Source organism: Physcomitrium patens, chromosome 20 (genome assembly GCF_059467195.1).
Source record: "Physcomitrium patens ecotype Gransden chromosome 20, ASM5946719v1, whole genome shotgun sequence".
NCBI lineage: Eukaryota > Viridiplantae > Streptophyta > Bryopsida > Funariales > Funariaceae > Physcomitrium > Physcomitrium patens.
This window is the reverse complement of record NC_143429.1, coordinates 2929809-2947346: the sequence shown is the minus strand read 5'-3', so window position 1 is coordinate 2947346 and position 17538 is coordinate 2929809. Positions and strand designations below refer to the sequence as shown.

Below are 17538 nucleotides of genomic sequence, written 5' to 3'. Positions count from 1 at the left end.
CTTTCCTTTTGATAGCCTCTGCAGTAGCTTGTTGGAATGTTTTGATTCGGAGGGCTTGACCTTGAAGCATGCCAGATAAGGTATACAACATCACCAAGTACTTCTCAGGTTGTCTCACTGGAAACAATATCCCAGATATATGCACAGCAATATCGTGTTTTGACAAATCATATGCATATTTATTGCCTTTTATATAGAATGCTGAATCTTAAATTTTACTCTGGCAAAAACAAGCACTTATGTTCTTCTCATCAGATTGGCGTCATTAAGGTTGTAACTACCAGAGCTTAGGTGTCTTGTAACACTTGGTCGAAACACTAGATTTTTCGAAGGATCACGTGAAGCAGATGGAGTATCATGTTTTTACAGACAGAAGGTACTGTACATAGTTCAAATATTGTTTCAAGGGTAACAGCTCTTTAGGTTTTGATGACAACTTGCACTCTTCTAGTTCAGTCTCTGCTCGAGTTTGGTAATTGGATACATTGTGCACTACCATTTTTTGGGCTAACTTAATGTCAATTAGATGTTTGCTAAAAATCCCCAATTCAGTTTTGGTGCATGTCCTTGGGTTTAGAAGTTTGTGATGAAGTAGGACGATTGAACCAGCATCTGACTAGATCATTTGAAGTGATTAATTCAGTTGTGCAATCAAGCCAATGGTGCTTCTGTTTATGAGTTGCATGATATATGTGAGTTTGATTAACTTCTTTCTTAGTTTATTTCTCTGGTTATGTGAACCAAGTCGATTTGTCATATGATGATGTAGTCTTGGGATTAACCCATTTTAGTTACAACAGAAACCAGAAAATGATAAAGCATACTCAAAGCTCAAAACTCAGTTTATGTAGTGTTTTGAATTGAACCATCATTTTGTACTTCTTACAGAATGATTCATAAAATTGAAGATTTCAAGAGTGGGTATTGTATTTTGTCTTGTATAAACTTTGTTTTGTATAAATCACCAAACTCTCAATATCGTTAGTAAATTATACAAGAAGGTAACATCAACTTTTGTATTCAATTTTATTGCCCTGATTGTAGTCTTATTTCCAAATTTGTGATTTTTTTTGTTTTTTTAACATTTTGAAACTTCTAAATGTTTGATAAGATTTTTAAATATTATTTTGATTTTGAAGAAATCATATTACAATTGATATGTTCATCATCAATAAGATAAACAAATTTTTGTACCTTCAGAATGATCTTATAATGTTTTTTATGGCAATAAACATAGCAATAAAGTCTTATGTTATAAGTAGTCCTTTAAAGACAAGGTTAAAATTTTGTACCATTAGGTATCAATTCTAGTGACAACAATTTTCTAATTGTGTTTTGGCTAGCAAACATTTTACTTTTATTTTTCCTTTTAAAAATATATAAATTGGTTGATTTTGATTCTAATAATACATGTTTGTTAAAAAATTATTTGGTTTGTAATTAATACGTTTTTACATCAAAGAGATAAAATATTTGATAGTAATGTTGATTATTGGATAGTAAATTTGATAATTTAATGCAAATTTATTTATTTTATTTCCTAAAAATCCATGTTTAGAAGGCAATTGGAATTAAAATGCTAATATAAATAAAAATAAATTTAATGTCAAAAATCAATCAAAAGGTGGTAGCATTTATATCATAAACCAATAAAATACCAAAAGTGGAAATTTCAAACTCAAGTTTATTACAATCTAATTTTTAACAATAAAAATTAACTCAAATGAAGGATGAAAAAAAAGTAACAAAAAAAAAATAAATACATACAATATCAAGGTTTAATTTATTTAAAAGAATTAAAATAATAAAATAATATATCATAAAATGAGGGATGTTATTATAATATATTCAAACATGAATAGTATACATGCAAAAGACATATACCAATGACATATATAACAAATTTTATTGTACTTCTTGTTAAGCAATCAATGATTTACTTAAATTTTTTTTAAAAAAATAGAAATCAGATTCATTAATACTATCTAATATTTGGATAAAAATATAGGTACTATATATATTTAAAGTAATTTATATGCACATATTATTTATAAGTACTCAAATATTATATGTATATATATATATATATATATATATACACATATATACATATTTAATATTGCCAAATTTATGATTGTTGTCCAAAAATGTTTTGTGAAACAATCTTCAATAGTAGTAGAATTACACAACACAAAAATTAAATTAGAGAATCACAGAAGAATATTTCTTCTATTTTGTGTTCGCTGTTGTCTGCGTGTGAGTTTTCTTCCTGTTTTTATCCTTATTTTTTCGTTTTTTTGATGGAAATCTGTTGTGGACGAAACGAACGATGGACGATGCAAAAGGAGATGAACGACAGTATGAGAAAAACCTGTTAGGATGGTGAGCTGTAGCCTCGCCAGTGGTCGAATTCTCTGAAGCGTTACGCGCGCCACTTGTGATGATCTCCGGATTCTCAAGGTAGCATCTCAAAATCCAAATGAAAATCAGAACAGTTCTTTCGGGAGTAAAATTGCCATCGCAATTGAAACTGCCAAGTTCACTTGCACAACAGCAAAATCCTCCTGTGCATAAAAAGTGTCCTAGTGATTGCTGTGTTTTATTCATATTGGATTGGAGTTGGAGTTGGAGTTGCTCCTGTCGAAGAAACTATTGAAGATTGTCGATTCATCGCGCAGGCCAGGGGACGCGGTATCTCAGGGGGAAGGATGGGGCGGGTGGAGGACTTTGATTCTGCGGAGTGCAATGGAAGTGCGCATGAAAGGAAGCAGCGATGGATTTTGGTGACAGGAGGCGCTGGCTACATCGGCACTCACACCGTGTTGCAGTTACTGCTGGAGGGCTACTGCGTGATGATTATCGACAATCTAGTCAATTCCTGCGAGGAAGCTGTGAATCGTGTGCTCAAGCTGGCAGGTGAAGCCGGGTGGAATTTAGAATTCTGTAAGGTTTGTTTTTATTGGCATAAGCTTCTTCATTCTCATGGATTGTGAGAGTTTTTATGAGAAAGTAGAGCCACTGCGAGCTTGGAGCCGCGGCGACTCGATTGTTTCTGTCATGTCTAGAGTCAATTCTCGTGAAAATTGCTGTTGAAGGACGTCCGGATGAAGAGAGTTGTGGTCTGTACAGGTGTTGGCCCAAAATGATTGTGATCATGGTATGTGCGCTGTCTTTGCGTGACTGTAGTGTTTCCGTAGTAGATTAACGAGGAATATTATGCAACGGACCATCTCAGTGTGTCATATATTTCATTATCTATTGTTACTATTGCAAAGAAGTCGATCTTCTTGTTTTTTTTTTTTTTTTTTTTTTTTTTTTTTTTTTTTTAAGTCTTTTTCAGAAAGATATCGTGGCTCGAGTGTATACGTTTGTTGTATCCTTCGGTCTTCAGAAGCACACTTCTTACAAGTTAACTTTGCAACTGCTGTATGATTTTGAACTCTCTCCTATAAATAAGCATTCGTGGACTTTTACGTAACGAAGAAATTTTACTCCTATCATAAAGTCTGATATACATACATACATACATACAATGTGTTGTGCTACTTCAAATGTTTTGCTCTGCATCAAAATTGTTTGTATGCGACGTTGTAGATTGTTGTATACCCGTGCGTGTGAGTTCACATTCAATCATGATTATAGTATTGAAGTCATATTATACTCTTCCATTCACCTTGTGCATTTGTGAGAGCTCTGCACTGAGTTTTGTGAATTGCACCTGAACATGCAGGGGGATCTTTGTAAGCTCGAAGATGTGCAAAAGGTGTTCAATCTTCACAGGTACACTGCGAAAAGACACATTTAATATTCTTTTACACGTCGAACTCAGGTGCTCAGTTTGATATGAATGCCACACTCAAGTTGTTTGCGGCGGGGTACCATTAAGTAGAGCGGTAAGGCTGTAAGTGTTATGAATACAACTAGTATATAGGATATTTGTTGAAAGAGGAGGCAGCAATTGATGGTACAAAAGCAAAAATACACTCCTTTACAGTTCACGTTTATTTCTACGTTGTTTGTGTTTGTTTGCAATATCTGTTCCTTTGTAATCATATTGTTCAAGATGTGATACGCTTTCGAAAATTTCACTTCTTACGATTCAATTTTGGCAGGTTTGAGGCCGTCATTCACTTCGCAGGTTTAAAGGCTGTTGGAGAAAGCGCGTCGAAGCCTTTACTTTACTACAAAAATAATCTGACTAGCACCATAAATCTCATGAATGTCATGTCAGAGAACAGATGCAAGAATGTGAGAAACTCGTTTTTCTCCACTTTAGTCGCATCTCTCTATCCTTTATGATCGGTTTTGTTATTATGTCGGTCGAGTGTGTAACTCAGATTTGAAGTTCTGAATAAGTGATGTAAATGAGATTTTCATGAATCACAATGTTGGGATAGCTTCTCGTTTTAAATATGATCTGTTGAATTATTGAGAACTTTACAATTCCGAATAAATTGAGATCATCACACCGTGTTAAGTTTTTAGATAGTTTAATCAGGCGATATATTCCGATATTATCAACATCTTAACTGTGAAGTCCCAACATACGTGAAACTCTCAATTGCAGCTTGTGTTCTCGTCTTCAGCAACAGTGTATGGGCAACCAGAGAGTGTACCATGTACAGAAGAATATCCACTTAGCGTCACGAATCCTTATGGCCGAACTAAGGTATGCATCCTAGACACGAGTTTCTATCCGGTGTGTGATCAGAATTCACCTCCATAGACAACTGATCGACGTGGCTGTTCTTAGTTTTTTGTCACTACTAGCCTTGTGTTCCACATAATGCTCGACGCATATGCCATATTCAAGGTTTTTCAGTGTAGGTTTGAACCTTAGACTAGAATTGACACAGAAATGGTTGATCATAACATTTCAACATGTGCAGCTTATAAATGAAGACATTATGCGTGATGTTCAACATGCGGATCCAGAATGGAAGATTATACTGTTACGGTACTTCAATCCGGTAGGGTGTCATCCAAGTGGTGAGATAGGCGAAGATCCTTTGGGTTTTCCAAATAATCTGATGCCTTTCGTACAACAGGTTGCAGTGGGTCGCAAAGAAACCCTTTCTGTGTGTGGTCATGATTACGATACTCGAGATGGAACTGGGGTAATTTGTCTTCACTTGAAATGTAGTCATCTGATACTGTATTGAATGACGACCTCTATTATTTGTGTTTTCGTATCATATTCTTTCACGTTGGAAAAAAAACATTCCTCTGACACATGCATTCTGAATATGAGTACCAAAACTTGCTCGGGGGTTGCAGATTCGGGATTACATCCATGTCATGGATGTGGCATGCGGGCATACTAAAGCTTTGGATAAGCTCTTCACAACCCCGGACATAGGTGTCGATTATCTTTCTTCCACATCCACCAAATGCTTAGCAGGTCCATAGAGACATGTGAACGGGCTTTTAGTATTAGTTTGCGTTCATTAGGTGACTGGAATTTCTGTGTCTTATGCTTTCTACCTCAACGGACATGACTTTATTTATGTTTCCGGTACCTGCTCTTAACAATTTCCATCTCTTGATTATTTTGTTGATTATGTTACGCAGGATGTGCAATTTACAATTTGGGAACAGGGAGAGGAACGACTGTGCTTGAGATGGTGTCAGCCTTTGAAAAAGCATCTGGGAAGGTAACCGATAACAAACTTGTATTGATATGAGGCCTGAGAATGATTGAGTCTGATTGATACTAGGACAAAATGAATAAGGAAATTGACATTTTATTTTTTTACATCCTGCTATAGAAAATTCCACTCAAGTTTGATGTCCGGCGTCCTGGTGACTCATCTGAGATTTATGCTGCAACGAAGAAAGCTGAGGAGGAGCTTGGCTGGAGGTGATTCTCCCTCCACCATTTTTTAAGTACAAGTTAAATTTCATATTTATCAGAAACTCCAGGATACTTAAAATCAGCTTTCATTTGTTCTGTTTTTTCAACCAGTAAATGTTCACGTGTGTCAGTATCGAGTGTTGTGAACGAACGTCTGCCTATATATTGTTCATTCTGGGCTTGTAAGCCGGTTTTTATCATATTTTTTGCTCTTCCTTCCATTGTTGAGAGTTTTAGTGTGCGACTGTTTGGGTACAAGCAAACATTTTCTAACGCAGGGATCCATGATGTGACTTTTCAGAGCGAAGTTTGGCCTAATGGAGATCTGTCGTGACCAATGGAATTGGGCCAAAAGGCATCCATTTGGATATGAATGTCAAGAACAATAAGTTTCCACGCAGCAATCGATAAACTCTCGATTATTGAGTGATGGGTATTAGAGGTCTTGCTGCTGATACAAAGCCTGCTTTCCTTACAGCTTTGGATTTATTTTGATTCAACTTCTTTAGCCGTTGTCGTTGATGTTCCAGTACATTCTTTTCTCCGTGTGCTCTGCTCGGAGATCCGGAGATTTGGACCTAAGGGTGGTGTATTGTACGATTAGTATCTCAGGGTGGTGTGTAGAATGTTATTGAGTGAAGTTGTCGCTTTTCAGGTTTGAACTGAAATGAGGCATAGATACTGAATCCATTATTTAGAATGGATTTACTGAAGGAGTAAAAGGACCAGGGACAATACATTCCATGTGTAATATCTAGTGATCCAGTCTTTGTACAAAGAAAATTGACTTAACCTGTGGGTCTGCTGTACAGTTCCCAGGCTCAATAAATTACTGCTATTGCAGGTTATGGCTATTGCAGCTGTGATGATTTTAGATGATTTTTCCTCTTGTACAATTAAGTAGCACATAACGATTGACGACTAGGCTTTTTGATCTGGAAATTTGGCTTAGATAGAGTAGTCAATATGCAAATCTGGTCATTCACGATTAGGTTTTGAGATTTTGATCGTGGGATACTGTTCTCTCTGTAGGCTACCATAGCGTTCGCTCAAGTATACACATGCTGTAACCTTTTGCCTCGGATGTTTGTGTAATTGAAGAATACTCTAAACTTAGCCAAATCTCCCGGGGATCGGAACCTTTTATTCTAGAACTTGTGGACTTTGGTTAAAATTTGGAACTCTAAAGAATTAAAACGTGAGAAAGTGGTGAATGCTGGCTCCATCGAAACAAGCCAATATCTTTACTGTTGACATCCTACATTGTAACACACAGTGATTATATGATGGCATTCGAAATTGTATGTTGAATTTTTCTATTTCTGAACCATCTCTTAAACTTCCTCTTCGTTCTCCGATACATGGTATGAGGGAACTGGAGAAATTCCGAAGATTCTTTGATCCAATCAACGAACCATGTAAACATCCTGTGAAAACCTTAATGTCTGCTTGCGCGAAGACCCATGCGTTTCAATGTACGAATCTCATGCATGCTCACAGAGCAGAAGGGATGATCAGAGAGGCCAATTTTGGTTCTAAAATATTTCGCAGCAGCTCAAATGGTGGATGGATACACAATGAAACGGCCCAGGAATTTTCCTCTAACAATCATAAATGATAATTACCCCTTTCAAGCTATTGTTTCTGTAACCGTAATCTATTTTGGGACCATTTTGAGGATCTATCTTCATGAGTGCGTCTCACACAGGTTTCGATTGGCCAACTTGGTAGACGGTGCGTTCAATTGTGGATATAAGAAAGCCGGATTTGATATTGCGTGTGAGAATACAACTGCACAGTTCATGCAAGTCGAACTGCTTAGGTTTTACTACAACGGACTCAACTACCCGCTCGTGAACGTTTTGTAACACAAAATCGAAATTCAAAAATTCCGATACAAGTAGATCATAGACTTATTCAAAACGTCTGCAACATAAACGTAAACATTCGTGAGCAAGAGTAGGGGTTCTGATGCTTGCAGATTGTGTGGCAAGTATCCTTTTGAAATCAATTGACAGAATGAGTTCATATCTTGTACTTCGTAAACGGTATTGAAATTTTCTACATCAAGATGGGAAAGAACTGAATCTAAGGGACGGGATACATGCAACAGAAGGTATCTATCACCTGCAGCGTAGGGAAGCGGCAATTTCGTGTCTATTGAGACGGGAGATTGGCGGTAACTGCTTGTTACGATATTCAAAGGAAAATTTGTTTGAGCCACGAGATCTGACAAGATTTAAAGCAGTTCATGGCATTTTGGGCGTCACACATGACATAACCACGAGTACAGCTTTTCAGAAAGAAGTTGAAGATTTAAGAAGATGGAGAAGTTTGCTCGTGGTCATCACTCGCAAAGCTCAACAGGATTTTAGAGAAATGTCTACGAGGAAATGCAGACAAACGTTTAACGAACTCCGTTTCAAGTAAAACCATGATTCAGTGCAAAGAACGTCACTCGCGGAATCACGAAGACGATGAAGTAAAGAACTTTTTCAGAGTTCTGGAACATGGCTCCCCGACACAAGCATGAACATGACGACTATAAGTTTTTACCTGTGGCAAAGTTCCGGGATGCGTCTGCAACCAGTTGAAAGAGACCTCTATAAGCCTTGTCTAGTGAGAAACGTAAGCCACTTCAATTCAAACATTACAGATGTAGACCTGGAAAAAGAGAATGCAATGAAATATAGAACAGTTTACGACCACGCTGACTGGAGACGACATCGTAGTGGTTGGAGATATATAGGACATTTAGCGTCCAAGCCTTCCACGAGAGTGATTCGTGCTCTAGGCACTCCAGTGCTTTCATTGACTTCCGTAGCGACGCTTATCGTGGGCTATAATGAGGCAGTCACAGCGCAGAGGATGCTTTCGTGGATGCCAGTGTTTTACTGGTCGCCTCTTCCACTGTCCCTCACCTACACTTGCCTTTTCTTTGTGCCTTGTGTTCCTATACAAGGTTCGATGAAGCTCGAAAGGCGTGGGGAGTAGCAGAGAATAGAACTAGAGACATAGTGAGGCAATTCTCGACGTGGATGCGGCATTCAGATGATGCACAAAAGCTCCAGAGCTTCTAGAGCTACGCTGCGACGTTTCCATATACGTGAAGAGTGCTATGGCGGAGGACGCCAATATCAGATTGGATTTGTCCACATTGTTGGAGAAAGAAGAGCTGGAAGCTTTAGTGAGGGCTCCGATCGATGCATTTACGACTTACAGATCACATCCAAGATTGTGCACAACTCCAAAATGGAAGAAACCAGGAAACACCTCATAAACCAGAATATCACCAAGCTGCATGAAAGTCTCAGGGAGTGCGAGAGAATATTTGGAACGCCGCTTCCCCTGTCCTACATAAAAATGACCGGGGTTTCTAATCGTTTGGCATTCAATTTTACCAATGGCTTGTGGAATAAACAATGATACTGAGAGAATCGACTCTGACACCAATATGGGTCCCTGGATGTAAGTCGCTGAACCTGATACATACATATACGCCAGCACCAACGAAGTGATAATAACACCCAATGTTTATTCCAAGTTACGGGATAGGTACAAAGACTAGTCTTGAGCAGTGGTCTTGAGCAGTGAACGGATATTCATCTAAGTCCTTAACTTGACAGAGTCCAGAAGACTCAAAGTGAATGTCTTCAACACCCCCACACTTAGAGTCTTCGATAAATTGTACTACGTTGTGTTGGTGAGATCGGAGTGTTTCAGGTTCCATAAGTTGAAGGAGAATGCGTGGTCGGGTAAATTTTGGTCCTCGCGATGTCCGAACTTATTCGCTGGTGAGTTTATCACTGTGATTTTTAGGGCGAGAATGTCCAAGCTGTTTTGAGTATTTTACCTTGATGGAAGAGATTTATGAACATCCTTCGATATCCTTGCAGATTCAGATGCTTGTGTTGAGCTTCTGTTTTCTTCTGGCAGCTATTCATCAAATTCTTGGTTGGTGTCTAGATAATTTTCTTGTATTGCTGTGTCTTTCGGTGAACAACAAGGATTTTGATGTGATTCAATTGGAGGAGTTAGTTTCTTTTAGAGACGGGTCTGATGCTGCTGGCTGATGATCACATTTCTACGCCGTTTGCAATGGACGTTGCCCTGGAGTATACTACAGGTGGTCGGATTGCGAGAAACATGTGACTAGATTTCGGGGTGCAATCAATAAGAGTTTCATGACAATGGAGGAAGCTGAACGTTTTGTGATTGGAAACTAGTTTTTCTAGGGTTTCTGCTAGGCTGGTTTGCATTAGGTTTCTGATAATAAAGCTAAGTTTCTTACTCCCATTTCACTCCTAAGTTTCAAGAATCTATTCTTACCGATGGCTTTGATGAAGATATTTGCAATCTTGTCATGAGTTGATAAGTAAAAAAGGTCTACTGTTCCAATGAGTGCATGTTCCAATATGTAATATAACTACATCTTATTGTGTTTGGACCTGTCATGACGTACTGGATTGCGAGGAGATTTGAGAGTGCTTTGATTGTTGCAGAAGATGAATATGGGTTCTTCATCCGTTCCATGAATTCTGGAAGCTAGAGTTTAAAGCTAGATGGCTTCACGGATTCCTTCTGCCAGTGCTCGTGCCTCCGCATCTATAGATAAAATTGCAATGTTGTGTTGCTTTTTAGATGCCCACGAGATCGGTCTCCTTGCTGATTTTGAATACCCAGCCGGTGACTTATTTTCTGTTGACTTTACAATTAGCCCAGTCAAAATCTGTGAAGCCTAGAATAGTTGAGTTCTGGTTTTGTTCATAGAAGGTTCCAAGTTCTAGTGTGCCATTTGTGTATTGAAGAATTCGATTTGCAGCTTGCAGATGCGGAACTCAAGGGTCATGCATGAATCTACTGAGTACTCCAGTGGCAAAAGTAATTTTGGGTTTTATGTTTACCAAGTAAATGAGCATTCTTACAAGCTTTTGAAATCGCCTCGCATCCACTTGTGGTGAGTCATGCTCCCTGTTGCGGTTAAGCCCTTCTGTCATCAGTGTAGAGGATGGAGTGTAATCCTGCATACCGAACTCCTTCAATATCTGGGTGGCGTAGGTTCTTTGTGAGAATAGGATTCTAGCAAAGCAGCACGTGAATTCGACACCCAAGTAAAACGGCTGTGGTCATCGACTATGACCAGGATGTAGTTTGAGCCTTTGAGAGACGTTGTGGGAAAGGGCCCACAAATGTTGATATGAATCAGTTCTAATGTTTCTTGGGCTCTTGTTTCACTTTTCCATAGGAGACTTGTGCATGCTTGCTTGCCATGTTGGTAGTGAGTGCATATCTCTTGGTGGACAAGTAAATATGGGATACCTGCAGCCATGTTATGTGCAGCCAGATCATGCAGTAGAGAAAAATTAATGTGCCTAGTCTATAATACCTTAATTTTACCTTGTGAAGATCGATTTGTGCTAAGTTTACGGAGGTGGATTTGTGGTAAGATGTAAACTGATATAACTCGTTGATGTTGTTTCAAACTTCTTCGGCCATGACCTCGTTGTGTCCTTTGTTGTATAATACACATTTATTTATCATTGAAACATGTATTGATCCCATTATCTATGAATGAGCCAATGGATAACAAATTCTTCTTCAGTCCAGGAACATCCAATATATTTGGTATCTCTTTTATTGCACTAGATAGAAGACTGAATTTCACACTGCCTTTTCCAATAATTGGGTGACTCTGTCCACCTGCCATTTTGATGTTACCGGTATATGATTCTAAATTTTTGAAGTAATGGTGATCCCCAGTGACGTGCTAAGTGGAACTTTTGTTGTGATAGCAATCAGCGTCGACATTGTTGATATCCAATAACGATAGTAGTGCTTCAAGTAATTCATTGTTTTCATTTTCTCTTGTGAGAACAGTACTGGTGTGAATGTTGTTGTCGTCTGGTTAAGGCCACTCTAGATCTTGTTGTACAAATGCCACAGTTTAAGATTTTAAATGCAGTGAACACCTAGATTCTCACACCTTGAGAATCATAGGATATCCCTTCTATGTTTTCGAATAGGAACTATCCTTGTTCTTGTCTTTGGAATTCTTGACTTCATCAAAGTTGAAGTCAAACAATTCAACCTTAAATATATCCTCAATATATTGGTTAATTTTGTATTGTCTTCTTCAACCTAGTCTTTAAAACTCTTAAGTTGAGAACAATTATATCTTCATGAACTTCATTTTGTCTTCATCTCCTTCTACCTAGTCTACAACCTAGCTCTTCCTTCCTTGTGTTGATGAAAATTTATATCTTCATGAACTTCATCTTGACTTTTTCTTTGTCAATCTAATCTTCAAAGGTTCTTATGATGAGAACAATTATACCTTCATGAACTTTATCTTGGCTTGTTTCTTTCAACCTAATCTTTAAAGCTCTTGCTTCCATGTGTTGATGAACATTTATATCTTCATGAACTTTTACTTGTAACTCTTACAACTTAATAATAGATCAAAAGTATATGATGAAATAATATACAAATATGACAATTATAATCTCTTTATTATGATTTTTTTTAATAATGGTAATGTAACTTTAAAGCTATTTATAGCTTTTTTATAGTGAATTTTTTTAACACTATTTAAACATAGTAAAACTAATTTATTTCTAACTACCATAACTATCAAAGGTGATTTCAACCACCTTATCTTTTAAACAAATGGGCGTCTAGTTCTCTTGTCTTTTCACACTCTCTTATCTTTTCCTAACTTTATTTATACATATTTCTATAATTTTTTTTTACACCAAATTTTATTTATTTATTTTATACAAGTTTATTTTTTTCTCATTTTTCTACTATATATCTTCTTAATAATATCTTTATTTTATTAATTGTAATTTCTAAGATTAACATTACTTCTTCCCTCTACAATTAATTGGTTCCACCTATTTAATCATTAAGTTAATAATTTATGTTTTAAAAATTTTAGTTTGTTTTATTTTTTTGTATCTTCTTCTATAAATAATAATTTTTTTAATCTTTAGCTTCTAGATTTTCTTGTAATGAATTTTTTTCACATTCTAAAGCTTGTTTTTTCTTCCAAAATTGCATATCATTAATTTTAACAAAAACTAAATCATCTTTTGGCATATGACTTGCATTGAGCTTGTTGTAATATTTTTTATATTATTTTGAATTATCCTCTTAAATTTTACTTTACTTATTTGGATATGTTGTCTTATCTTTTAGATATATCCAAATAAGATGTTTTATTTGGATATATAACAAAATTCATGAATTGCATAATCTCATAATGATGTTTTAGTTTCTAGTTTATTTTTTAGATTAAAATTAAAATCTAACTACTAGTTAGTTTTTAATAAAAGGGAGCCATTATTATGAGGTCAATTTTACCTACTTTTGTTGTCAATGGAAATTCAGGGTGGCAATAGGATTGCCTCAGATTCCACCATCGAGATTTGATGACACTCTAATTGGTAGGAGCAGAGGCTCCCACTCTTCTTTTCATTTCTAGAAAGAATGAATGGATGGCTATTGAGGCCGTCATTCTTCTTTCTATTCATAGTTGAGATGAATGATTGGCCATCAAGGCCACCATTCTTCCTTCTATCTATGGATAGAGTAAATGAGTGGCTGCCAAGGCTACTATCTCCTCATCCATCCATGGATATATAAAAAAAGATTCTCTAGCTTCTTTTTATATATTTGTCATATTGCTGCTCATTTCAATGCTAAAAGTGTGCCGTTTGAAATCGTTTTGGTAGCATTATTTGAGGATTTATGTAATGTCAAAGATTATATAGTATTAATGTTGCACATGAAGTGAAGAGTTGTCAAGTTGGCCAATACTTTAATGGTTATGGTTATGGATCTATCATTGTTGAAAGATTTTTTAAATTTTTTTTGTATACCTAATAGAACTTGCATCATTTATTTGTGGATCCACTTTTAAATTCTATTTGTTGGTCCTTTGCAATGATTTAGTATGTATTTTTTTGATTAAATTGTCTTATTTGATTTTATAATCTTGGTTTGCTATTCTCCAAATATCTTTCTCTTGGATTCTTAGTTTGAGTATTTCAATTTTTACCTCTCAAATGTAATTGGCAATTTGGTTGTTTTTCTATGTAGATATTGCCAATAAAGCTTTTTAATAAAACTAATCATGGAATGAATAGTCACAAAAAATATGATTAAGTTAATTATGCATTTATATATGAAGTGAATAATTGTGTCAAAAAAGAGCAATAAGACAATGATTGTGGCAAAACGTTTTATTAAGCTGATCCTATCTTAGCTTAATTATTAGATTCTAGTTGGTAAAGAACTCTAATAAGATTTGTGAAAGAAAGAACAGTAGAAGAACAAGGTCTTTGTTTTACGTACTAAGAATTTTGTATGCTTTGATGATGCTCAAATCCTATTTGTATTGACCAAAGCCAATGTATAATAAGCTTTTTAATCAAAATCTTATAATTCTATTTGTTTTTTGTTTTGTATTGATTCCTCCCTCTAGATGTTAAATACCAAGGTTATGTTTTGATTTTTTTAGCTCACTTATAACTTCTCTACAAAATAATTATCTTACATGAAGTTCTAATTTTATATGTTGATTTTGTGAGAGTAGAATAGATATGCTTTTGTTCTCATAAAAACCTCTTTAGAAAAGGTCATTAGTCATGCTAATACAATTATCAACCAAACCTCTTTATCCTAAATCTTGCGAAGCCCAATCAAGTTTAGTAGTAGATATTAGTTTAGCATGTATATATGATACTTGGTCAAGATTTGTATTCAATGACCAATTAGTATTTGCAATCAATATCCAATCAATATCTTTGTTTGATATACAACTGTCATGAATATATATATTTATTTTAATAATTTCTTATATGATTAAATAGAAGTAGATAAAAGTAGATTAATTTTATAATATCTTCTAGAGTAGCTTTTTAGAAGCTTCATAGATGGTGCTTTAACTTTATGTATATTTGTAATTAATTAATAGGTTAGAAATTTGATAAACAAATTAGCCATGTATCACACGTATTAATAGCTTGTAGAAGAAGCTAACTATGTGGCTAATATTTAGATAACTTGCCTTGCAAGTTAAGACATGTATTTAACAAAATCAACATGTATTAGAAATCTTATAGCATATTGATACATAGCTCCAAATTAAAGAGTATATGTGGAGGCAAGAATGAAGCCTTCTTTATTCTTATTATTGCCTTTCTAGTCCCTAGTCTTGTTTCAAGACTTTTCAGTCTTCTTGTCTTTGGCAATAGCCATCCTAATTTAATACTATATCATCTTTGAGTGATTTTCTAATCTTTTTGAGTGACACAAGAATATATGGACCTTTTAATTCTTTAAAGTTTATATCTTTAGCAATTTGATAAGAGTGCTAATTTATTATTCTTGTTGTGTTTCAAAAGTGAATAAATTTTTTCACTTCTATTATTATATTTTGAAGGTTGGTAACTATCTACTTTTAAATAAATAGTTTAATTTTTTAATATTGATTTTTTCTTCAAAAAAAGTAGATTATCCTTCTTTGTAAAAAAAATTATTTGATATTAGAGGTTGTAGATTATTTTCTTATAATTTAATTTTTTAAAATTTTTTTGAATTACTTATAGAAGGAAAGATTATAGATACTATTCTTAGCAAAAATGAGAATAGATTTATAACTATTTCAAATTTCTACAAGCTTGTTGATATACTAAGTATAGAAATTTTATATATTTCTAATGTGAATCATAGAAGTACTATTTCTACATATATGAAAGAAGTCCAAAGTCAATGCCAAGAAGTTATGTAGTTGAAGGAAGCAAGTAGATGAGCTCCACAACCAAATTTAAGAAGTCTCGCTTCTATAAGCACAAGTAATGCAAGAATTAGTATGTCTAAGAAGTTTGATGGAACAAGATCAAAATTTTGAGGATTTTTGTAACAAATTAAGATCTATTTGAGGTTACATTCTTTCCAATACTCCAATGGATTAATTTAAGTTAGATTCATATGTGCATTTCTATCAAGAAGTGCTCTCTCTTAATTTGCATCTTTAATAGAAAAAGATTAATGACTATTCTATATCTTGAATTCATTCTTAAAAATATTTATAGCTACAATTAAAAAAGTGATTAAGAAAAGATAGAAAAGATTAAACTTATATTACTATAATAAGGATCACGTTTAGCCACCACATATACTATTGAATTCCAAAATCTTGCTTGCAATGTAGATTAGAATGACAAATCCCTTATCAAGTAGTTTCAATATGACTTAAAAGATAATATTAAAGTTTTATTATTAATAATGCTAAGAATAGATTCACTAGAGTAATTTATTACTAAAGCCATTGCATGCCATAATCAATTCTTTAAAAGATGCTAAGAACAAAGATTTGGTTGAAAAAATATAAGTCAAGCTATAGCAACATCTTTTTAAGTTTTTAAAAGCTTACTTGTTCAAGTTAGAGCCTATGTAAATTAACATGGTATATTTTAAACCTCTTACTAAGTAAGAAAAAAATTGTCATTCTTAAGAAAGTTTGTACTTATATTATAGAAAATCCATGTATTTTGCTTAATATTGTCTAAAGAAACAATGCAACTATAAAAAAAGGAGCATGGTTGCTAAAGAGTATAATGTGTCAAAAAATAAGTTTTTTTAGCTGTAATAAGGATCATGCGGCTAGAATCTTATATAACACCTAATAAAGGTCTTATTTTCTTCTCGGATCTTTCATCTTATTTTACAATATTAGTTTATTTATGACCAAAAAATCACAAAGTTTTAGTCTTGTTAGATTTAGGAGCCTCAGTCTATTTTATAAACAAAGATTTTATCTATATATATATATATATATATATATATATATATATATATTATTAATCAAAAAAATAAACTTATATATATAGAAATCATAGATGATCATTTTTGTCTTCAAGAGATGTTATCTATGAGATTGTTCGTTTAGATGTAGCAATTAAAGATCATAATAGCATAGTAATATTATATATAATAAAATCTCCTTTCAATCTAATTATTTTTGAATTATCGTGATTAAAAAAAATATAATCCTCAAATAGATTGGATTTTTTGTAATCTTAATTTTTTGAATAGTTTAATCTAAAATCTTTTGTTAATTAGAGATATATAAGTCTAATACATCCAAATCCTTTTTGATAGGTGCAAGAACTTTTATGCATGCCATAAAAAAAGGGTCATCTTTTGCTATATATACCACGCCTATTTTTTATGGTAAAAAGATGTCAAGTGGTATTTGTAACTAGTATTAAAATTTCTAGGATTTTTTTGAAAAGAAGAATGTAAATATTTTACTTGAACATTGATCTTATGATTGTTTAATTAATATTTAAGAAGGAGCTCAACCACCATTCCGACCAATCTACAACTTATCTAAAAATAAATTTTTTGCACTAAAAGAGTACATTGAAAAAAATTTGACAAAAAACTTTATATGCCATTCAAAATTTCCAATAGGAATTTCTATCTTATTTTTAAAGAAAAAAGATGGATCTTTATTGATGTGCATAGACTGTTGAGGATTTAAAAAGATCATCATCAAAAATAGGTATCTCCTACCTTTGATTTTAAGACTTTTTGATCAATTCAATTAAGCAAAGATTTATATAAAATACATTTATAAAGAGCATATAATTTGATCCACCTTATAAAAAGAGATG

At 34.2% G+C, this 17538-nt stretch overlaps 1 protein-coding gene and 1 long non-coding RNA gene across 3 annotated transcripts; both read left to right on the top strand.

Annotated features, from left to right (window-relative positions):
• Window positions 1-2504: 2504 nt before the first annotated feature.
• Window positions 2505-6708, top strand: LOC112273063 (UDP-glucose 4-epimerase GEPI48). Of its 2 annotated transcripts, none has more exons than XM_024501407.3 (9): window positions 2505-2948; window positions 3731-3780; window positions 4113-4248; window positions 4568-4669; window positions 4890-5117; window positions 5278-5401; window positions 5572-5654; window positions 5769-5860; window positions 6156-6708. In XM_024501407.3, exons 1-9 carry the CDS (start codon window positions 2709-2711, stop codon window positions 6241-6243), a joined length of 1143 nt encoding a protein of 380 aa, XP_024357175.1. In that variant the 5' UTR covers window positions 2505-2708; the 3' UTR covers window positions 6244-6708. The 2 variants fall into 2 exon arrangements, with proteins under 2 accessions (XP_024357175.1, XP_024357176.1); XM_024501408.3 differs by having other exon boundaries at window positions 2508-2948; window positions 5278-5359.
• A 2828-nt stretch (window positions 6709-9536) lies between these two features.
• Window positions 9537-10150, top strand: LOC149987256 (uncharacterized). Its single transcript, XR_016498911.1, has 2 exons — window positions 9537-9648; window positions 9751-10150. It is a non-coding gene; the product is annotated as an uncharacterized LOC149987256 (long non-coding RNA).
• Window positions 10151-17538: the final 7388 nt, after the last annotated feature.

Coding starts and splice junctions, on each gene's coding strand:
- LOC112273063 (XM_024501407.3), top strand. CDS start 2,709: ATGGGGCGGGTGGAGGACTTTGATTCTGCGGAGTGCAATGGAAGTGCG. Junction 2,949..3,730: donor GGAATTTAGAATTCTGTAAG/GTTTGTTTTTAT, acceptor CTGAACATGCAG/GGGGATCTTTGTAAGCTCGA. Junction 5,655..5,768: donor TTGAAAAAGCATCTGGGAAG/GTAACCGATAAC, acceptor ATCCTGCTATAG/AAAATTCCACTCAAGTTTGA.